This window comes from Clarias gariepinus, chromosome 28 (genome assembly GCF_024256425.1).
Source record: "Clarias gariepinus isolate MV-2021 ecotype Netherlands chromosome 28, CGAR_prim_01v2, whole genome shotgun sequence".
Lineage (NCBI taxonomy): Eukaryota > Metazoa > Chordata > Actinopteri > Siluriformes > Clariidae > Clarias > Clarias gariepinus.
Genome location: NC_071127.1, coordinates 14,695,258 through 14,720,161, shown reverse-complemented (window position 1 = coordinate 14,720,161; position 24,904 = coordinate 14,695,258). Strand labels below are relative to the sequence as shown.

Sequence of the window (24,904 nt, the reverse complement as noted above, 5' to 3'; positions counted from 1 at the left end):
TCTCTGATCCTCTTTAAATATCCTCTTTAAATAATTACCTTTGTTACTCTGTCTCAGTGTGATATTATTTGTAGCCTAAAGATGTTCGGTCCAGAACAACCATAATTATAATGAAACCAATAAAAGAGCAGCTGAAAGTGCAACTACACCATTACTTGATGGGAAGTGGTATGATATGGTGCTTAACTGCACTAAACACATGCTGCGTTTAAATCCTGCCATCATGCTCTAAGATTGGTCCGCTTGTAAGGATCTAACCAATCGCAGAATGCTTGTAACTGCTCCTAAAGCAAAGGGTAAGATTCGTCAGGTTAATATCACCATACTTATATCTTACTGCATCAGTGACTGTGACACCAGCGAATTAACTGTCAATTATACTTTAAAATAGTTAAATATCTTTAACGTGATCCTTACCACCCTCCATCAGGATCTGATCCAAGTGCACCGGGTACGTCCAATCTAATGTGGTTAAGATTTAAGTGTATTAATACACTGTGTTAACTGAACTGCGTGAAACTCTTCTTAAAAATATTATGGTCCAGTGTGATCAGGACCACTGTAAGACCTTAAAATGAAGTTTTTGCAGAGTGAGGATAGAAATTTGCGGACGGGCATCGTCATGCGAGATCACGATGCCCTCGGATAGCAGTTTTCTGCTTTTAATCTAAAGTTTGGGCTTCAGCTCTTCAATAAGCGTCTCACTGTAACGAGCACTGTTGATTGTTGAACCTTTTTTCCTAATAGTGTTCCAATCTGATGATTTTTCCAGCTGATGGTTGACTTTTGAACTTATTCGCAGTCGGTTGTTGAGGATGTTTCCGTTTCATACGCTGCCGTTTACTCGCAGGCCCGTAGTGATGAATCCATGTCTCGTCACCAGTTATGACTCCCTTTAAGAAACTTTCACCTTCTTTAGAGTATCGATTCAAATTTTGCTTGCAGATATCATTTTCTGTTTATGCTCTTCCGTGAGTTGTTTCGGCACCACGTACTGTACTGTACTGTACACCCTCAGAATCACTGCACGCTGTCAGGCGAAATGATGTAACTCGTTCACACCTGCACAGCAGTAACTTACTTAGTAGATAGACAAGATCATTTCTTTTTGTATTTTTATTCCTATTAAATATCGTTTTTTTCCCCCATGTTTTTCTTTATTTTAGAGAAACACACCATGGAACTAGTAATGCAATACAGACTTAAGTGCAGCTGCCTATCAGTCTATAAGTGTGTAATTATTTTGCCCCACATTATTCTTATTATGCCATAGATAAGACATTTTTCTTATCTTTATAATTGCTCTCTAATAGTTCCGCTGGTGATGGGCATAAAATTTTCGCCATCCCATTTAATATCATGACCTGCCATTACTGCTCTCATACACTTTTATCACACACTGAAAGGGAACGTGTGACACTGGTCTGATATAAAAGCTTCCATTAGCCAACTGTACCACAGTAACCCTGCTCGGGCATTGTTTGTAAGCACTTCCAACAGAAGTACGGCACGAGAGTCAATAAAAGATTCGCTTAAATCGGAGAAATCCATTGGTCCATCTTTCTGTAGATAAAGAACTGATTAAGGTTCATCTAATTAAATGATAAGAACAAATGAATTAAGAGATTTCCTATACGTACTGAAGCGATGATAAGGCTCATTTGGTTGGCTTAATGCACAAGGAGTCTCACACACACATCCTATAGATATACGTACACACACTCTCACGCACTTGTTCCTATCTGTTGGAGAGATCGGTCAGCTATTCCGATCATTTTCGACACACATAAGCACACACACCTATACAGTATACACACTGATATTTGGTTCTGTGTCATTTTTCTATTAGGTCATAACTGTCATGGAGAAAAATGATGATAAAAGAACAACTGCAAGGGGAAAAAAGCAACATTGTAATATTTTATTTCTTTATAATGTGCCTTTTTCAGGAAAGAAAACACAACGAATAAATAGAAATTTAAAAAGCATTTCTTCTGACATTCGCCTCACCTTCTTCCTATTACAGCAAATCTAAACTCCTCCCACCCCTACACCCCACCCCACCCCACCCAAGACTTTTACATTGGTCTCGATGAAATCAAAGATACTGCACAAGATGGCCAATACAGCCCAGATCTGAGATCGCGATGGGACACGGACAGTACAACAGGCATGCTGATGCGTGAGTGGTCCTCTTTGTAATACACAGGCACACGGGAAAACGAATGTATTGGCATGTCCGAGACAACATTTAGAAACAGATTTGCAAAATACATTTGTTATATATATACACAAATCAATAAATTAACTCAAGACCACCTTTGCATCGCTTCCGGACTGCTGGCTGATATACTGACAAACTGACCGCTCGGAAAATTCACCTTTAAAAAAAAAAAAAAAAAAGAAATCCGGTGTATATCACGTTTTCTTAGCACATTACGTACTGATAGTCCCCTTTATGAACTCGCTTTATCCACCATGTGCAAAGAATACACACACACGGGCACACCTTCTACATTTATGTTTTTTTTTTTCTGTCGTTGTTGGTGCAGTCTTGCCGTTTATAGGCTTGGTTTGAATATAATGTCTTCGTCTTGCTCAGAGAATAAGGCAGAGATTGGCTGAGCTTTAGGAATGGAAATCAAAACGGACTGGAAAAAACTGTAACCAGGAACTTGACAGTTGCCTCATAGGGTCTTGGTGTAATGCCATTTTCCTAGAAGAGTCTGTTAAGATATCAATTTTTTTTTTTTTTGCCTGATTTAAACAAAAAACAGGTATAATACAAAGGTAAAAGAACCATAACTCCCATGCCTGTATCTCTGCTTGGGTTTTACCACGAGGAAGAAAATTTTTTTTTGAAAAACTCTTCAATTCTTCCAGGCCTGAGAGAGACCGGTAAAGAGAAGAAAAGAAAAGGTAAAAAAAAAAAAAAGCCATCGAAGGCGTCGGAAAGGCTCGGTTGCTCTTTCGTCTGTTCTCTGGTCACTAGTTCAGGTGTTATCTGACCTCCAGGCAGTCCAGGTACTCCAAAGCCAGGTCATAACAGAACCGATACTGCTCCTGAAAGGGAAAATATACATCCGTCAGCATCAATCAGATCTGGCTTGATCTGAGTTTTTTAAAAATACCTTTGGAATACATTTTTAAATAGGTGTTAGTCATAAAAGTCCAGTCCATATTCACTGTATGTCTTCAGGGACTCCCTAATGTAATGCTAAATATTGTCTGTATGGATTATGTTGTTGAAACAGCTATGGATTATGTTGTATGTTAGTCGCTCCATTTTAACGTAAAAGCTACAAGACATTCAATTTAGATAAAAAGCTATTCAATTATATTCCTAAAATCAGTGCCAGTGCTCGACTACACTGTGCCAGGGTTGAGCGCCGGCCTTAAAAGATTTAGTACACACTACACTGCACAAATTGGATCGGATATTTAAGACCTGGTTGGGGTTTTATGTACCTTCTTTTTTAATTCAGTGCAACGCTGCTAGAGACTCATCACTCTTTTAATTATTTTTTATTGGCCTGGATGTGATTCAAATGAACTTCCACTTCTGCCTGTGAGAGATTCCTTGTCTTTTAATATTTACTCTGCATTTTGCCTTGTAAGGAGTTTACAGATATGACTTAATGTCAATTCTTGAAAATCGACATATACACGAGTACAAAGAAAATTTTTCATAGGGGGCTTTTGATTATGCAGAACAATAGACCACGGCTGTAGTGGCTCGAACGGCTAAGGCTCTGGATTACTGATCGGAAGGTTGGGGGTTCGAGCCCCAGCTCCACTAAGTTACCATTGTTGAGCCCTTGAGCAAGGCCCTTAAGTCTATCTGCTCCAGGGGTGCTGTATCCTGGCTGACCCTGTGCTCTGACCCCAGCTTTCAAACTAAAAAAAAAAGTTTCACTGTGCTGGTACATTTACAGTATGAAAACAAGAACTACATTCTGCACTCGTACCAGCAGTTCCCTAGTGCTCAGATACCATTAAGGTAGAATGTTCTCTCAGTATTGCCTGCTTAAGGTCTAAAATGCTGGCCTCCCAGGAACTCCTTATGTATCCTTACATTTACATATCCAGAGCGACTTACAATTTTATCTCATTATACATCTGAGCAGTTGAGGGTTAAGGGCCTTGCTCAAGGGCCCAACAGTGGCAACTTGGTGGTTGTGGGGTTTGAACCTGGGATCTTCCGAACCGTAGTCCAATGCCTTAACCACTGAGCTACCCCTGGCCCCCTTGGGCCAAGTCCTTGGGCCCTTAATGACCCAAACATGTGGAAATGGCTTAAAGTGAGGTCAGGACTGTACAGGGATTTGGAAATAACTCCAGCTGAGTTCTTAAGTCCTAAATGATTGCGTGTACAGCTCCCACAGACCGATGCATCTTTTCCACAATTGGCGAGGTGTCTGAAGGATCAGGCGTTTCACTTGCTGAATGTTTACAGGAATGACTGCAGTGTTCTCCGAGCCACCACGACTGGGGTTGTCATTCACATGATCATTACAGCCTTTTTAAAAACATTTACACCGTTCAAATGTTTGAAGTGTCTTATCACCATACTGTGCTTGAAATCTTCCGTAAATGTCAATTGGTTTTATGCCTTGATTCATGAGGAATTCCATCACAAGATCGACCTTTATTATTTTTTTTCATATATTCTTACCTTTTGGCCATCAAGGACAGTCATGTGATCATAATGAGATTTGGAAAATCCTTGAAAGCATCACATACAGTACATAGAGGACTGTAAAAGTGGATGGTAATTTTCCTCCCCTTACATGAGCTATAAAGCCTGTTAGAGGTGCAATTACTTTTTTCCCCAACTCTGTTGTGATTTAATTCAATAGAGTACAATTATCGAGTTAGCACTGATTTTCAGAACTATACAACCATGCAAACCACATGCTTCAATTTACCAAGGTCTCCACCATGTTAGTCTTGGAGTTACGGAGAGTCTTGACGGCGTAGAAGACATCCACCATGCTGTGGTGCCCAATCATTTCCATTATCATGGTGCAAGCACAGAAGGTACCACTGCGACCACCTCCGTTCCTAAAAGACACACAGTCACGCATTTCCTTTATTAGGGAACCGCATGTGTTTTGGCATGGGATTTAGACCAGTACAAGTAAAAGCAAGCACACAAGGGGGAGAACACAAAGAGCACAAAGTGAAGCGAAGCCTTCACTCATTCGTCACGGTATCTCTTTGGTGAAAAACAATCTGCACGTATTGATTGCTGAAGAATTTAACGTTAAAGTAAATGTAATTCCCTGTTGCATTGCCATTCACTTTCATCAGTATGTTGCAATCAGGCCACATTAAAATGCAAAGCTGCCCTTTATCGCTACATTGCTTTTCATTTCTAATGCATCATGTCGTATGTTTGTCTCACGTCACAAATGAAATGTGAAATTTATATTGTATTTCACATTCTCCTCTTAGTGTGACTGCAGAATCAACTCTATGTGCAAGAGAATGGCACACAGAGAAATGATGGAAGAGACAGCCTTCTATAAATTAAGATTAGTGCCTGGTGATGTTGATAGGTAAAGGGCTCGTTAGTAGAGTTTTTTTTTTTTTTTTTTTTAAACAGCAATGTGTAAGACTCATTAACGTACAAACCAAGAGAAACTGACCAACAGATACAGACAGAGGAGTTATGTCCTCAGGCAAGAGAACAGAAGAGCCACAGGCTATAAAAAATGATGCACTAAAAGGGGAGGAATGGATTAAGTCCCTTAAGCATCTCCATCTTTATGGGTGCAGCTGATGAGAGATGAATAGGAGCGGGCAAGGGGAGAATAAAAAAAAATAACAATAAAAAATCAGCATGATTTATCTTTTAAGACTCACAGGCAGTGAACTACGATGCGACCGTCACCGCACTCCCGCTGCCACTTGTGCACTTGGGCTAGTAGAGTGAGGAAGGCCTTTTTGGAGTCTGGAATATCACGGTAGGCTGACCAGCGCAGGAACTGAAAGTGACGCACCACCAGGTGACCCTCCTGCAGCTTTAAAGTAAAAGAAAAAGACATTATATACAGTATGTACAACATAAAGTCTATGTAAACACTATTCAGATTCTTCACCATGCCAGTAAGCATGGCTCATTCATTTTTCCTTTCATTGAGAATGATGGTTGGCTTCTGACATTTACACCCATCATCCATTGCTGTATGGGGACACTACGTTCCTGGTGAGCTTAAACGTACAGGCACAAGCACACACTCGCCCACTATGGGAAACACCAATTGAACTAGACCCACCACACAGCCTATTGGCAACACCAGCTATCGTACACTGTATGTCTTTGGACTGTCATGCAAAACCAAGGTAGCTAGAGAAAACCCACCACACATGAGGAAAACTTCACCTACACAAACCAGAAATGAGATTCGAACCCCAAACGCTGACGGTACAACCACTAAGCCATTAATTTGGTTACTATCCATTTGTTAACTAGAGTATAAGTCTTATCCTATGTATGCTTGCACTGAAATATTTCAGGGCACATGATGGGGTACCACCCAATGCACATCCAAGCACAAGGACTTACACCCAATCATATATCACAGGATGTGGGCATTCTACTGTAATTTACCTGCAGGTTGTTGGACTGTAGGAGAAAACCAGAGGACCTGGAGGAAACCCCAAGGCCTTAAGGCCGCAGTGATAACCATTTGGCTTGTCTATCCCTGTATATGAACACCTTCATCTTATTCAACATTAACATATTGACCCCATCCTTAAATTTGCTCAGAAGCTGCCTTGACATCCAAAGATAACCACAGCATCAAGAGAAGAGTAACGCCTTAACCTAAGGTTCTCTCGCAGGTCCTCCGAAGCAGCAGGGTGAAAATGATTTCTCATGCAAAATAAGTCTGCTTTCCTTACTTGTTAGTTACGTTAGCTGCATAGCACCATTCCGAGATTAAATAAATGCCGAACACATCGTGGCTGATCTTTTAAACTCTGTCTGCATGATTAAGCACAGATTTAAGATGCTGCTGCAGATATACCTGCACAGAATTCATTTACACTTCTTCTCTAAAAAGACGAATTAAGCAATTAGCCTCTCAGTCCATTAGCCGTGAAACATTGGCTGTGGACTCGGAAGAAGTCAGAAGTAGTTAGACGTCAGTCTGGCATTTTAATGAGGTCAACATTTCACACGGCATTATAAACGAGTGGAGCCAGCGTTAACCCCCCTCACTGACACCAGCTATAATAGTCTGGCTAATAGAGCACACATGATATTCCGTAGCATTTCATAATCTGTTCTTGACCATTACTGGACACTTACCCGTGTGATGTTATTGACCCGAAACAGCCGGGTGATGACATCATCATCCGTGGACCTGCTAAGCAACTCCACTGTCATGGGTCCAAACTGTTGCATGCCTGTCTCGGGCCAGTATTGCAGGCAAGGCTAAGAGAAGGAGAGAAAGAGGGATAAGGCAAGAATCTCAGGAGTGATGTTGGGGCAGATTCAGTGTGTGGTTGTGATATTTTTGTTCGTACCAGCATTCAATACTTCTAACAAATTTATGGGGACATTGTGTCATGCAAAATTCACTTTTATTTTGCATCGCTTCATGTGATTCCCTTCTTACCCATCGCACAACCATCGCTCTGCAATAGGGTTAATCTTAACTAGAATACCACATGACCTTTTTCCATTGGTCCAGTCTTAGTGAAACTAAAAGGAAGAAAAAAAATGCCAACATTTGTTTGGGAGCACAAACAATAAATGTTCTTATAAATGCCTTTACTTTCCCTATTAAGCACACTTATTGACTCACTCACTCATCTATACCGCTTAATCCTGTATTCAGGGTCACGGGGGTCATCAAGGCTTAGGGTACAAGGCGGGGTACACCCTGGACAGGGTGCCAATCCATCACAGGGCACACACACATACACATACACTACGGGTAAATTGGCAACACCAATCAGCCTAACCTACATGTCTTTGGACTGTGTGGGAGAAAACTGGAGTACCCAGAGGAAACCCACCAAGCACGGTGGAGAACATGCAAACTCCATGCACACAGAGCCGGGAATCGAGCCTGACCGGGAATCAAACCCGGACCCTGGAGGTGCGAGGCGACAGTGCTAACCACATCACCACCGTGCCGCCCCTTATTAACACACAGCTATGGTTTTTACTGTTGATTGTTGAGTTTCGATAATGTGTTGAAGAGCTCCTAATCTAGTTGTAGTTCTAGGAACTGTATTTATTCCCACATGAAGGACCGTGGTAAATCTCCTCAGTTGTAATTTCTTTCATTATGCAGCCCAATCCCACATGGAAAGAACCTATATGAGGATATATGCGCATATATGAAACCTATATGCAGTATATATGCGCATATATCCTCACCTATATGAGGATATATGCGCATATATCTTCACCTATATGCAGTATATATGCACATATATCCTGACCTATATGATGATATATGCGCATATATGAAGGCCTATATGCAGTATATATGCATATATATGATAATATATATGCTGCATATAGGCAAAATTGAGGTGCATATATGTGCATATACAGGCCATATAGGTCTCCTGTATTGCTTCTTTATATCCACATATAAGCCCTATATGTACATACAAGATATGTCTTCTATATAGCTCATGGCAGGATCTGGTCATTTTAGCTCATATCTCACTTTGGCAACTGTCATACATGATGCGCTCATATTTTCTATTATCAAGGCAATAACTAAGAACTAACTAAATAAAAAACACATTTTAGAATTTCTGTCGCATTATCTGCTAATGACCCGAGGCAGGACACGCCCACACGCCAATCACACGGAAATCAGTCCGGCTAATTTACATACTAGGCCACGCCCCCGGACAAGGAAACTTTTCAGAATGTTCTGGAAAGTGGGAGGAGTTTACATTTACCTCAGAAGAAGACTGTGTGGCCCTGACGACGAACGGGAGCATTTTGAAGAGAGAATCCAGGAGGACACACTGGGTAAGTTATTAAGTCTTATATAACTCTTATTCTGATAATATTAAACTAATATTAGTAAATATTTTCCTCACTTCAGCTAGTTCTTGTCAGCTTGTGTGACACATTGGCTTTCAATGCCATTTACATAGTTTAGGTAAATCATGCTAACATGCTGCCTTTCTGTATGTAGCACAAACATGATATTTCCCGGTGGCTAAGCTAATGCCTTATGGAGTTTACAGATGTTTATAAACGTTTTAATAAATAATCATTTATTATTATTATACTGTCTTATTATTTTTGTCTTTTCTAGATGCTACATTGAAGAAGTGGCCGGCAGCCACCCGAGGGCAGACAGGCACATCTATCAATTCAAAGCTCACGAATATCATCTATTCGTAAAATATCTAGGTAAAAATATAGGTGCATATATATGCACATAGGTACATATATGCACGTATATATGTACACATATATGTACATATAATATAGGAAAACGGCCAATTTTATATATGTCACATATATTAAAAACCTATATCAAACCTATATTAAAACATATATGTTTTATATAGGTTTTTTCCATGTGGGATACCTTGGTGGTTAACACTGTCGCCTTCCGGTCGATTCGATTCCAGCATCGTTCCTGCGTGCATTGAGTTTGCATGTTCTCCTGCTAGTTGGGTTCCAGCAGTAACTTCGGGTTTCCTCCCACAGTCCAAAAACATGCAGATTAGGCTTTCCAAATTATCCGTAGTGTGTGTGCTCATGAATGTTGACCAGATATCCTACCACGGTCGTACAAATGGGAATAAATACAGTCCCTAGTTGGACTACAAAGGTTCCTAGATGGATGGAAGACGTAGCGCAATAATTCAACCCTTCTGAAATGGCGAATTTCTTGCCAGGCAGTAAATAATAATAAATGTTAAGAGTATAATATGTACTCCTTATCTAGTAGCCAGATTTCCACCATGCCGATCGCGACTACACCATTACTGAGGACAAATAAATGAATGGTTTGCTTGTGTACTGTTCTGGTTTGCATTCCTCTCCCTATTTGTATCTGTTGATTTTTGTTATCTGAGTAATTCATTCATTCTGTATGTGGTTACGTTCCTTCATCATACAATAAACTGCTTTCTGCTGTGCAATTTATTCTAATATTGGAAGCTTCGAAGCGATTCTGTACCTACATTTGCATGTTACAGTGGGACGAAGATAAGGACACAACATGCACATGGATTATTGCAAGAGGAGAGAAAAGGAGGCTCTGAACACTGTACAAGAATAACTGATTGGGAGAAAGGGAGACAAAAAAAAAAGAAAAAGAAACGTTTAATCGGTGAAGAGAGAATTAATTTGTGCCAAGTCGATTTCCTCAATTTTTCATTTGTAGCCTGGAGAAAGAGAGGGGAGCTAGTCTGCTGCGGCTTCAAAAGCAACACAGTCAATGTCAGGCTGCTTTTAACATCTGAAATTCACAAACAGATAGAGGGAGGGGAGCAAGGTTGAAGTGACAGGGGCAAGGGAAGAGTGCTAGAAGCACGTTAATGCCTTGTCACAGGGATGGGAACGTATTAAACGGGTGGAGGGGGAAAAAATGAATATTTACATATTTAGCAACACATTCATGCACGCACAAACACACACACACACACACACACACACACGGTTACAGTGGGAAAAGAAATGCGAGAAGCAATCAGTTACATTACAATCAGGAAAAATGTGATTGTCTGAGTGGTGCTAACAACTGTTTACCAAACAGTCATACACAGAAAAATGCCCTTAAATAGAGGGCAAGAAAAACACACACACGCGCACACACAGAAATGATGCTAAAAACAGATTTTGTTGCAAATATCTGCTGGTCTGAGAAAATCCATTACATGTCACTGCATCTGAAATCTGAATCCTTGCCAACACTTAAGATGCTACTGCTCAAAAAAGGGACCCTTTGTATATGTACCCTGCGTTCGAGTCAAACCGGGACTACTGTACGCGCTGCCCTAATGTTTTCCGACGGTATTTCCGCCGAACAAAGAACTAGATAGATTCAGATTGTAACCGGTATAAATAGCAGCTGTCAAATTATCCGCAGTGAACATATGCCGTGGCTGTCACTGTCACTGTAGCGGTGCCAGCGGACAACCTTGTAATGTTTGAATGCTAATCAAAACCAGCGTGAACTTTTCGAAAGTTTAGCCGGAAAATTCGTTTAAGAGTTTAAGAGGGATCGTTTCGGCACGAATTTAATTACAGAACGTTATATCAGGACTGGAAGTGAGCCAAAAGTATACGGACACCTGCCCTTCATGGCTTTACCCCAAACTGTTGCTACAAAGTTGTCTAGAATGTCTTATATAGTGTAAAACTGGAGATTCGGGTTTTATGGTGATCACATTTACATTATTTTACATTCAACGCCTGAATCTTTTTATGAAACTTTTTCACAGACCCTAAAAAAAAATTCCTTATACTGTATAAACCTAGACATAATACTACATGGCCAAAGGTTTGTGGACACCCGATCATTACACCCATATGTCCTTGTTGAACACCCCATTCCAGAGTCCTTGTTTAAAATAACCTTCACGCTTCTAGGAAGGACTTTCACCACTAGATTTGTTAATTTAAATAAAAGTCTATACGTTTTTTTTTTGTTTTTTTTTAACATGATCTGATTACCCTGTGCCACTTCGCCCATAAAACACCCCCTCACTGCACTCCGTGACTCCTTATATGGTAACACTTTCTATATAGCCTGTTAGACAACTATACAAGCTCACATGGCGCTTGAGCCACTATTACCCCTAAACCTTGTGTCAAAAAAATTATCATGATGGGAAAAGTGTTTCCATTAGCACTTACTCACTGAATTACAGTTCAGGAACTCATCAGGAACTGATGATGGCACAATTTATTTTCATGATTTGAAATGTTCCCTGAAAGATAATTTCTGATGAAAATGACTGTAATTATCGTGATATTTTCCATATCCTGACAACTTGTTAGTAGTCGATCGGTGAAGAAAAGCATTGATAACAGGATAAATTTTGTGACATTTGGCATCGTTTATCATGTGCCACCCTGAACAACAAACCAATATAAAACAAACCAGTGGGATATGCTGGTGCTGTGCCGAGATCTTCCTGCCCCTCAGCGTGAATGTGTAATTCCTCCACTACAGTACCTCCAACATCTGTTCTCTCTAACAACAACTGGCACTAAAAAAAAACTTTAAAAAAAATATATTTAAAAAAGTCATCCTTCCATTCAAATCATATACGGTATCCTATAAGCTCACGTACGACTGTAACATTTAATACGGAGGATTTCTACAAAATAAGCGCATTCCAACAAAAAAAGGGTTCAATTTGGAATCGTTATGGAAATCAGGAATTAAGATTTAAGCAGCATTGGCAGAGGGTACGGCAGGATTAAGGAGATGGAACGATGGATTAAGGGATTAAGGGTGACATCTTTATTTAATGGTAAGCTATAGCACATTAAAAGGGTAGTGTCTTTAATTTCATGTGACATGGATTATAGATGTAGTTCACTGTGGATATCCAGCACGACGGAAGGATTATAACCTGAGAAAATGTCCGATATTATCCAGGGAACCGCAGAACAAGGGTGTACCCCCGATTCTGGTTATTCTATTCTATTGTGGTTACATAACCTATTTGGATAAAAATACTGTTATTGGAAAGTTTGAAAACTGCTGAAGCAAAACTAGACATTTTATGACAAAATGATTCTAAATAAAATTCTGAACTGGAAAGCGAACGAGAATTAAAACTTCGACAACTCACCCAGGCGGAGTTGGACTGGTTGATCTGGTTGAGCATGACGATGGAGGTGCAGCCGTAATCGAACACCAGCCTCCAGAAGTCCGCAGTGGTGATGGGCAGCGGGTGAGGCGTCACTACGAAAGCCGCCGGCCGAAGGAAACTGTCCATCAGCGCTGCGTTGATGTAGTCGCTCCCGTCCACCTCTGTGGTGACGAGGAAGGCCAGGGCTCGGTCGGGTGGCAGCACATCCATGCTCCTGTTCTTCTCGCGGTTTCTGGGCAGCAGCGACACACTGCACTCCTCCACGTCTAAGTGAGGCGTCACAGAGTTCAGCGTCTGACAGACGGAAAAAGAAGCCAAAGTAAGCAAAGTGTGGCCGGAATGAAAAAGCCAACAATAAGCCAGGGAGGGAAAACGGAAAGGATGTAACAGTTGTAACAGTTAAAAACAAACAAAAAAAAAGTATAAATTTCTGTCAAAATTGGTGACAGGGTTTTTCTTCTTCTTTTATTTGGTCCTATTTAAAATAACAATGTTTCTTACTAATTATGCAATATACTAGACGATAAAAAAGACAATAATTAATAGATTTAGTTGTCAGTGAAGTGTCAAAAAAGTAACTGTTAATTAAATTTCTTTGAAAAACATGCCTCACATCTCTAAACACTGTCAACTACAGTAGTTAGAAACATTGTGGATCATATTAACCTGTTATTCCTATTTAGTTTTATTGGTTATTTTGGGGGGTTATTTCTTTCCTCTGTGCTCATTTCCTGCTTTAAAATCTGTGGATCTCCGATCAAACATACTACAAAAACACATTGGTTTCTAAATATTTTATAACAGAATTGACATTAGCTTTTCTGTTGATAAATTGGTGTGTAGTAGTGGTGTGGAAGAGAACGGTGTTATGTGCTAAAATGCCCCCCTGCCATGGATTGCCCCCCTTACATCATCGCTATCAAATATTATATTGGAACATAAATTTATAGGTTTATTATTATCAAATATGATATAACTACCATAAACCCTACGCACTTGACAGCAGTCGAAACCATTAATACAAATTCTCATATAGTAAAAAATTGCGTTTTATGTTGGTAAATATTGGTTATGATGGAAAATAACAAAATTACACAAAACTATTTTTATCATAAAATAAGCAATATAAAAATATACGTTGTATATGTATACATATAAATGTTATACATTTTTTTCTTTATATACATAATGCAAATTGTTATATTGCTTCTCTTATAAACAAATTCGTTTGGTGTAATTTGTAAATCATAGACCTATGAATTTATTTTCTAATAAAATGTTTGATACAGATTATGTGGGGTGGGGGTGGGGGTTGGAGGGGGGAGGGGGGATGGGGGTCAATCCGTGGCAGGGTGGGGCATTTTAGCGTATAACACCGGGTAGCACTGGATGTTATAATATGGTTGTACAGTACTATGTGAAACTCTTAAGCCATGCCTCATTTCTTCATATTCAATTAAATTATATAATGTAGATTAGATTATACTGTAAATAGGACCAAATGTTTTACTATAACAGGCTGCAAAGTGCATAAGGATACGATTAAAAAATTGGTTATTTATGTAAGAACCTCAGCAGCAACCTCCTTTCCCCTCTCGTCTGTTCCAACCACTCAGCATTTAGCATCACCAGTATACTAATCACCGGCCAGATCATCCGCATTATTTTCTCCTTGGTTTATGTCTTTACTAAAATGTGCTTAACAATTAAAATAAAATTCATCTGAAACTACTGATAAGAGTCAAACACATGCCAAAAATGAGATGCAAAAAAAAGTCCTTCAGAGAACTATTTCTTATGACTTAATTAAAAATACAAGAAAGTCTGTCTCTATTTAAAGTAAATGTACAAAGTAGTTTAGCATTTTTGTGCCTTTGTAATGTTCGTACAAGCTTTTTTTTCCTGCTATATTTCTTTCCCCATGGATCTCTCTCTATGGTAAGAAAATCGAATGCTTTGACTGCCACATTGCTGCATACTGGTAGCCAACACCTGACCTGGTGGCTGGACAAATCTGCTATGCAACAAGAATTCTTAAACAGTCCCTGCTGTCTCTCTACGGACGCATGGACGTGTTATCCAAGCTGTTCGGTGTCTTTAGATAAGGCAGGTGTGTGTGGTGTATCTCGAGCCAGCCAAGACCTATGACACACTCCCTCCCCGGCTGTCTGTTTGAAAAGGAAAAGGTCAACATGCTGAATGAAGTCAAGCCATTTCACTGACTCCTGAAGTTAATGACTCCAGAGACTTCCACACACAACAGTCTCTACAGGACGATGACCCCTAGTTGATGGGAGAGGTCGGAGTAAACGAGACCAGAATGGTTTGTGCTGACAGCTAACTCCGCGACCACTCTTTACAACCGTGCTGAGCAGAAAAGCATCTCAAACGAATGGACAACTGGCGGAACCTTGGACAGGAACCCAAGTCTGCACAGGACATTTTTATGATCATCATGGATGACGTGGTTCTGGGTTCATGACCTCAAACAGTTTCCCACTGCAAGTATGTGTGTGCTTTGCTTTTTTTAAACCCCCCAAAAATTCTCCCTGATTAAAATCCCTATTAATTGTGTCTGAGACCAGCTTGATGAGCCAGAAAAAGCTCTCAGCATGTAGATCTCTGATCATGCTGGTGCACTGAGGATTATTTTTCACTAGAAGGAGCATGAGCACTAATAAGCCTCCGATAGTCGCTCAGACAGGGGACTTCTCTCGTCTCGGAGAAAGCGGACAGTAAAAACTTCCTAATATTCAGACGTAATGATTTAGATTGCAGGGAAAGTGCTTTGGCTGATTATAATGGTGTTTATAATGAACCGGCACATTACGAGTTCATCAAACAAGGGAATTTGAATGACAATAATGTGGATTACTGGAGCTGTAATGGCTAATGTCCATCGCTTGCTGATGGGGCATTCCAAAAGAGCATACACAGCATTAAGATCGTCTAGGTATAGCAACGTAGCGATGGAACGGTACGCCGCGCAGTCCTGGAACACATTATGAGCTATAAGCTAGAAATGAAGTAGATAATATTTTTAGGGAAAGAAGAAACTCGGAAATGGATGTGGTGGATGTAGCTCGTTGGAACGGAACTATTAAAACCGTGGAAATTGCTAATTTATATAATTCATAGGTCCATCCAATGATCTGTATTTACCTGTTATGGGCTGGTCACACTTATACACTAATGTATTCGTAGCTCAATATATTGAAATGAATGGCAGAATTCCTATGCGAGGTATGGAAGTGAAGTATTGAAGTAACATAATAAATAAGTAGCATAATGTAAAATATTAAAAAAGAGCTAAAACAAAAAATTAAAAATCATAATCAGAAATAGTTAAAAAAAAATAAAAAATGATGCACACAGCTCCACCTTCACCCATCAAGTTTGTTGTGGATATAATGCTTATTTCTAAGGCTTGGCACTGAAGCTGTAAGACTAATGTAGCCAGTTAAATTCATGTCTAGTGTAAATGTGAATTTAAAAACAAATGCAAAACACTACATTCTGAGATGTCATTTAACAACCACCGTTTCAGCCAATTGTACACACTGCAGGAAAGTAAATTCAAAAAAGATGTGCATTATTGTGCAAAAGTCCTGAGCCATTTCTGATTAAACAAATCAATGTAGATTAAGTTAAATAAATGGGAATAAACGTTTTACCGTGACAAACTACAAATTGTCTAAAGTTACCAATTAAAAATTTAGTTATTTATGTAACAACCTCAGCAGCAACCTCATTTCCCCTCTCGACTGTTCCAACCACCCATTGGAATATTCAGCATCAGCAGTACACTAATCACCAGCCTGATCATCTCTCATCATCTGCACCTGTTTTTTTTTTTTTTTACTGGTTCATGCCTTAAGCTGGATTTTTATATGCTTGAATGCTGTGTGGCTTAACTACCTAAAAAAACATTCCTCTGTAACTGCTCAGGTGCAGAAACTGGACCGAAAATAACAGACAAAAACTTGGCAAAAATGAGAGTCAAAAAAGTCCTTAAAGAAGCCTGGAAGACTATGTCTTAAGACTTTGTTAAAAATATAAGAAAAGTCTGGCTCTTTGGATGCACAATGTGAAGAAATAAGTGGAGCTCAAGAATATACTATATAATGATATATATAGTACACCACACTGTATATAATGAACTGTCCTTGTTAAACAGATATTGAGCTAAATTTAAGCAGTAACAAGCTACAGCAAAGATTTGCATAATATTTCAACATGGCATAAAGATTTTGTTCTTTATATCAAGGCTTAGACCACCTGCAGAACTATACTGTACCTTTCAATGAAGCAACTTTGTTTAGTTGAATTATGTTTGTTTTTTCTTATTTAAATGAATAAGTATAAAATAATAATGTCTTAGATGCTTTATTTAATTTAAAAAAATCTTTTTTATATCAATTTTCAATCCAAGTAAATCTAACTTAATTAACTAGTTTTACTGCCTGTAACAATCAGACGATTGCGTAGAATTTGTGTATTTAAAAACCCGTTTACAGGGTTTCATTCCCTAGACTTTTATGCCAGTTTTAAGAAATACAGCCAATAATGCTCGAAACAAGAGTTCCAAAAAATCGGCCAAAACATGTTGTTGGTGCTCAAATGTGTTCTGACTTAAGTGAAAAAGTGAATTTTCAGATAGGATCATAACATAATTTTTCATAATACTTAATGCTTCCTATCTCCCAATCCACGCTTCGTTTTTGGTTAATATGTATATGCATTTATATTTTTTCAGATAAGATGAATTACCCATATGTAGTGTATTATGTAGTTTTATGTACGTATATATATATATATATATATATATATATATATATATACAGCTTCAGTGCTTAGCCTAAAAAATAAGCATTATATCCACATGTGTGCATCATTTTTAATTTTTTTTAACTATTTCTGATTATGATTTTTTTATTTTCTTTTTAAGCTCTTTTTTTTAATATTTTACATTATGCTACTTATTTATTATGTTACTTCAATACTTCACTTTTATACCTCGCATAGGAATTCTACCATTCATTTTAATATATTGAGCTACGAATACATTAGTGTATAAGTGTGACCAGCCCATAACAGGTAAATACAGATCATTAGATGGACCTATGAATTATATAAATTAGCAATTTCCTCGGTTTTAATAGTTCCGTTCTAACGAGCTACATCCACCACATCCATTTCGGAGTTTCTTCTTTCCCTAAAAATATTATATATATATATATATATATATATATATATATATATATATATATATATATATATATATATAAAAAGTGTCTGTAACTTTTTAAAATTAAAATATTTCAATGATATCAATTGTCATTCAGATGAAATTAAAATTTCACATGAAAAGACAAAAACCTGAAAAAGTCTATTATTCTAAAATGCTGAATTGTTAAGATATTGCAATCAATTCAATGGACACTACAGACTTTTTGTTATTTGAGGCCTTATCAAAAGACTATTTAAGCAACAATTTTTACAGATCATATGCTTCTAAAAGCTTACATCAATTTTAGTACTGATCCTCATAATAAAATATGACTAATTTGCATTTACATTTTATTATTGCTTGAAGCGAGACGGTATAACGGTGAAAATGGCCATTTTTCGGGGCACATATAAAATCATCTCTCCAAAACAGCTGAACTTATCAACTTGACATTTTTAGGGAAGCGAGATTGGTTACTTCCATGTTGCATAAACTTCAGATGTAGTTTCTTTGGCACACACATGTTCTGTATTATATGTATGACTTAAAAAAATACAATCAGCACCAATATTGTGTTTTTAAAATAAATTTAAGGAATTAATTTGAAACTGGATACGCTTCCAAAAAATTTAGAACAGCTTATTTATTTTATTATTTCACAATTGAATTTGAAGCGTTGCACACACTTGGAACGAAATTTAATTCATTAAAAAATTTGATACAAATCAGAGTGACACGTCTGAGCTATCTGGCTTTTATTCATTCGTGAAATTCACTGTTGCTTGAACGTCCCCTTTTGCAACTGTTTGTTGATCAAGTACTTAGTATAAAAAGCAGTAAGATCTTTAAATGTCAGAAAAAAATAACCTGACGTCTTTCACTTTTGATGCGGTATAAAAGACAAATAAATTGCTGTCAGATTTATCCTTTAAAACTCCAATGACGATTTGACGGAGCTCCAGGCATCTCACGAAACACACATCAGTTTATGAATAGACACAAAGAAAAATATTTTACTGTGAAGTTTATCTGCGCCGTACAAGTTTGACAGGCTTTCTCTTTTCTTCTAGCTGACGACACAACGCCAGCCATCACTCAACATCACGAAAAGATCCTCACCTGGAACTCTTCTCTGAGCTGGGAGGTGTTGCTCTGTGTGTCAACCCTCAGCATGTCTTTGTACGTGAGAGCAAACTCGCTGACTGGGATGGCTGTCTCGCCACACAGGCACGCTTCGAGGATGGCGTCATGAATGAACACGTACTGTTCCTAGGAAAAGAATAGCGAAAGTGTGTCATGGTCTGTCTCAGGAACACTGGTGAGGGTGAGACTGAATAGACCCTAGATGGAACAGCAGTCCATACACACACTCTTTTACACTTCTATCAGCATGTTTAAAATCTTGTTTGGTAAAAAATAGTCATTTTCACCTTACGTGTAATTTTATCCGTTGGCTAAATCAACACAAACAGGACGGTGGTCTCGGAAAACAATAATCTGCCGCTGACATTTAAATACTGCACATCAATCATTGAGTAAAGTGATCTCCATGGTCCCAGTTCTTTCGAAGATTATAAGGCAGACACAACACAATAATAGCTCTGCTCTTGAGACAACGTTTGTTCTCCAGTTTTATTATTTGAATGCTCAACACTGGTGAGAATGAATTTCAGTGGTTGTACTGTACTGTATGGTGAGTTTCACATTAGGGCCAAAAACAAATAAAAGTGAGCATTTTTTTTCTTTTTCTTTTTTTTTTTTTACGGAAAATATTATCTTCCTGCATAATCTTGTTCATGCATTTCACCAGAAATTCTAACACGTACTCTATAAAATAAAACCTTATGTTCTTGCTCATTATTTTTTGTTCAGCTAATTTTTATAATGAAATAGTAAAATTTAATTCAGATTATACTCTTTATCTTTAACAGCCTCACCATGAAAGAAGTTTTTTTCCCCTTTGAGTTTGTATTTCCATTAAGCAACAAAGACAGCAATCATTTTTTTGCTTTTGGATATTTTTAACAGCCCCCAAAACAAGCCTCTACCAAATGGTTAAGATGTTGCTTCATGGTAAAAGTATGAATGTAGTTTAATAATAACAATAACAAATATAATAATATTAATAATAATAATATTTTTAGTAATAATAATAATAATAATAACAGCAACAACAAAAAGTGCCACTAAATGCTTACTTTACTTGACATACTGTTTTAGGTCATTAAACCCACTTTATTTTTCCTGGTATGCTATAATTTAAACGAAAGCCCACTATTTAAGCCCGCTACTGTATATCTTTTTTAGCATAGCATATCTTTACTGAGTGGCAATAACATAGAGACTTCAAATCTAATCCACCAAAAGGTTGAGGTGAACGTTAAAGGGTTCAAAAGAAAATATTTACTTTGTTTGCAAAACATAATAGCAATGCTATTTAAATGCACTTTACTCACATGGTTACTGCTTGTGTATTAAGTCAGGAAAGTATTTATTATACTTGCTAAAACTTTAAATGCAAAATCGAATAATATACTGTATCCAAACTGTATTATTTCTTTACAGCCCATAAAGTACAGAGTATTCTGTATTTCACTTTCCTAAAGGTATGCAGTAAGCCAAAAACTTTTTTTTATTCTCGCTAGTTTGACATGTCGTACAAATTTGCATTAATTCAAGCCCACAGCACAGTTTTTGAGTTTGCCTTACCTCGGTTTGAATCATGTTGATGCGCCGCGAGCAGAGCGTCTTGACGCAGTTGTAGATGTCTACCACTCCCTCACACTCTGCCATGTCCAACATCACATCCAGGACAATGTAGCAGCCTGTCCGCCCAGCACCCATACTACACACGGAGACACAAACCACAAAGGGCTAAATATGATTTTCTATTGGTATAAGCAGGGTTCTTTAGATTCCTCCAATAAATAGTGGGACTTTTTTAGCATGAAAAGCATGCTATAAGGTTAAATAACTAGGACATAAATATGATGTTTTCATATTGTGTACATCTACGGTATGTATTTGTGTGTTGTGTATATGTATACCTGCAGTGGACGACCACAGGCCCGGTGTCAGGAGGCGTAGAAGCTTTGACACGCCGCAGGAAGGCCAACAAACCTGTGGCGTGATACGGCACGCCATGTTCCGGCCATGATGTGAAATGGAACTGACATACCTCATGTTTGGCTGGATAACCCCGCTGGAGAAAGAAGGCAAAAAAAAACCTCTGCAATTATTCCATGTTGGAAAAACACATTTTTGAAAGTGTATTGTGAAAGAGGTGTTCGTTTTTACAGTCCACGACCAGTCAAAAGTTTGTACACACCTTCTAATTCCATGGTCTTCTCTGAGTTTTCTTTCTTTCATCTACATTGTAAAACAATCTCATTTAAATAGTTGATATTGAGATGCTACTATCTGCTACTTATGCTCTAGTGAAGTCTTTATAACGGCTCTAATCTGAAGTGCTGGTTGTCTAAATGAACTTCTCCTCTGCAGCAGAGGTAGGTTTTGGTCTTGCTTTCCTGGGAAGGTCTTCATGAGAGACAGTTTCATCATGGTGCTTGATGGGTTTTGCAATACTGTTCTGCAAGAACTGTTTTAGAAAGGCTGAGGTTTATGTCTAAAATCTTCTTTATGTGTTATTTAATGACTTTGAAATCTCCAGTATTTGAGATCTAGAGCGTAGAAGATAAAAGCAATAAACAAAACACGTTGAATTAGATGGTGCGTCCAAACTTTTGACTGGCACTGTATATATTCACCCAGTCCTGTCATTGTTCTTGTCCTCTAATAGACTTTATGTTACCCATTTTTACTACACGATGTACACCATTCAGTCATACCATTACAACATCAAGCCCAATATTGTGTAGGTTCAACATCTGCCATCGTAGCAGCTCTAGCCCCTCTGGGCTTGGCTCTGTAGGGCCTCTGGGGTGTGCAATGGTATCTGGGACCATGATGTTGGGTTGTACTGTAAGGGTGGGTCCTCTACAGATCAAACTTGCTTGATAACATTGAGGAATTTGGAGGACGGGTCAGCGGTCGTGTGCCCCCTACCTGCTGGGTTGACTTTCTTTCGGTGATTTGTCCTGCATTGGCTTGGCTTTCCTGGGACACGGGCTTGCTTTTGGTCCCTGCAGGCATTGGTGAGTCTTGGGTGCCCAAGATTTTGTCTATCTGTCTAGTTGATATTCCATGTTAATGGTTACAGTATATTATGGCTGATCGGTGTACTATTTGCTTGTAGATTTTTGTATTGTTTTTTTTTTCTGGTTGGATGGAAACGTTGTCCTTGAGTACAGGATTTAAAAACAACTGCATATAGATAGAAACTCGGAGGTTATTGAGAATAATAAAATAATTAGGAAAATACCATAACTGAAAAATATTTCTAACCCCAAATAACATTCCACCTTCCATATCAAGTACATCTTTTGAGCTACCAATCTACAAGAGCAATGGTAACATGTGACCTCAGCTTTCACACTATTTAAGCCGCTCACGTAACATGCTCATAAACATGACTAGCCGTGAAGGGCAAGGCTAACACTCCTGTCTGGCAGAAGGAAAATCAGACCAGGCAAGACTTTGGTGAGACTCGAGCACCTCTTACTACTTAAGGAACATCGGTTCAAGAGAATAAAATCTTAAAATTCTAACCCGTTCCATACTGAAGGTGCGCACTGTATATTCAGCCAGTGTTTCTGTCTTCAGCAGAGTGATCTTAATGTCTCCGTATACCTCGCTATCATCGGGCCAGTACTTGCAGCATTTCACCTGGAATGAACACACACACACACACACACAGAACAAACCCCTAATTAAAAAGACCTCACAGGAAATAAAGGAAACAGAACCTGATTCAAGTAAACAGCGCATGAATTATGCTTAGAAATGTTTCGAGATTAAAGGTATAACTGACAAAAGCAATGCATACTAGCTTCCGTAATTAAGAATCTGATTACTTTTGCGAAATGTCTCGGCGCAATCTGTGTCAGAGCACTCGAATTTTTCAGTAATCAATTAGGACAGTTAAGCGATGGCAAGCTGTGCCAAACTGCCGCGGAGACGGTTGTGTTATGGGAGCTGGGAAAAATAAAACACATGGGCATGGCTCATCTCGGGAAATGCATTGTCTTTGTCAACCTGTATGACAGTTACCGTGAGCAATGGAGCAAGTAGCAAGAATGATGAGAGATGGAGCTGTTTCGGTAATGGATGGCGCTCATTAAATGCGAGGAGAAGGAGCCGCAGATGGGGCCATTGGAATGCTATACTCACTCTTCCCACCTCCACCAGTTTGGTGATCATCACAATGCTGTAGCAGTTCTCCTGCCAGACCATGCGCCAGAAATCGTAGATCATGTCCTGCTTGGGCCCTGCAGAACGCCAAAAACAAGGCTGAGGTTGGGGAAAAAAAACATTTTTTCCCGAGATAAAAAAAAATGGACGAATCGGGAGATAAAGGGCAGGTCGGATGGGGAAAAGGGTAATGGTCAGGAGTGCTTCGACGTGATGAAAGATGCAGACGAAGATAAAGGACAAAACAAAAAGGGGTAAAAAAAAAAAAAAAAGAAGACTAATGCAGATCTGGTGACTCAGGCAGGCTGTGTAAATTGTTTTCTGAAGTCAGGAATATCATTACAACAACAATTGTGCAGAGCTCGAACAGACACCATCAATCACCTTTACAGATGATGAACAATTCGGATTTTTCACTTGTCTGGTTATATCATGTGTACTTGCGTTCACTTGCTCTTCTTTAGGTTCTGTACGGCTCAACCTCCTCTGTGGACCTCGTCGTGAAGATGGTGATTTATTAGAAAGGTCGTTATGTTAATAAAATTAGTAAACGTTCAGGGCTTTCTCGTCCGAAACTCCTTTTTTAAAAATATTTTCTGTAGCATATGAGGTAAATTCAATAATATCGAACCCCTTGGGTAAAACCGTTTCTCTTATTTACCTTCTGGCCTGATAAGGAAAAAAACGCAAACTTAAAAAGTAGTGTGCGAACGTTTTGCCTTTTTTAGCACAAACTTTGCTATAGCTATTTTTTTTTTCCATTTATGACATTATTGAGTCAGGACAAAAATATAGGTTTTTCAAACATCAGTTTTTCATCCCAAATTAAAGTTAGGGGAAAAACATTTGTATGCTAGGAAAGATAGCAGCATATGCTTTTTTCCCCCCATAAATTACTGTTTATTGGGATTTATTTATTTATTTATTTATTTATTAATGATTATTTTATCCATGATCCATCTAGGAAAGTTTGTAGTCCAACTAGGGACTGTGGAGGCCAATGGTGACCCTTGCATTTGTTCCTGGTTTACGACCGTGTTAGGACCTTGAGTTAATATTCACACACTATGGATAATTTGTTAATGCTAATTATCTTAATCTGTGTGACTTTGGACTGTTGGAGGAAACTGAAGGAAACCTACAAAGCACGGAAAGAAAATGCAAACTCCATGCCGACGAGGCGGGAATCGAACCCGGACCCTGGAAGTGTCAGCTAATCACTAAGCCACTGTGCCGATATTATTATTATTATTATTATTATTATTATTATTTGCTCTAAAGCATTTATTAAGCAAGACTTTTGCTGTACTGTACTGTACATTACTAATCACGTGCCATGTAACTGCTGTACTGTATATTAAAAGTATATACAGTGTGTCTATATACAGTATATAGTAATATACTACTATTATTATTATTATTATTATTAATTAAAAAAAGCCCCTTATGTGATGTATTATTATTATTATTATTATTATTATTATTAATAATAATAATAATAATAATAATAATAATAATAATACATCACATAAGGGG

The 24,904-nt window shown here is 38.4% G+C and overlaps 1 protein-coding gene across 6 annotated transcripts in view; it reads right to left on the bottom strand.

Annotated features, from left to right (window-relative positions):
* Window positions 1-2,092: 2,092 nt before the first annotated feature.
* ptprua (protein tyrosine phosphatase receptor type Ua) overlaps window positions 2,093-24,904 on the bottom strand; it is a 307,016-nt gene continuing 284,204 nt past the window's right edge. For all 6 annotated transcript variants that reach the window (XM_053489812.1, XM_053489814.1, XM_053489813.1 and 3 more), the window contains 10 exons: window positions 23,348-23,445; window positions 22,727-22,843; window positions 21,106-21,260; window positions 20,768-20,903; window positions 19,178-19,327; window positions 12,808-13,122; window positions 7,319-7,444; window positions 5,869-6,026; window positions 4,929-5,064; window positions 2,093-3,063 (listed from right to left, as the gene is read on the bottom strand). In XM_053489812.1, the coding sequence (XP_053345787.1) occupies window positions 3,001-3,063; window positions 4,929-5,064; window positions 5,869-6,026; window positions 7,319-7,444; window positions 12,808-13,122; window positions 19,178-19,327; window positions 20,768-20,903; window positions 21,106-21,260; window positions 22,727-22,843; window positions 23,348-23,445 (1,454 nt within the window). In that variant the 3' untranslated portion in view covers window positions 2,093-3,000. The remainder of the gene's footprint in view (window positions 3,064-4,928; window positions 5,065-5,868; window positions 6,027-7,318; window positions 7,445-12,807; window positions 13,123-19,177; window positions 19,328-20,767; window positions 20,904-21,105; window positions 21,261-22,726; window positions 22,844-23,347; window positions 23,446-24,904) is intronic.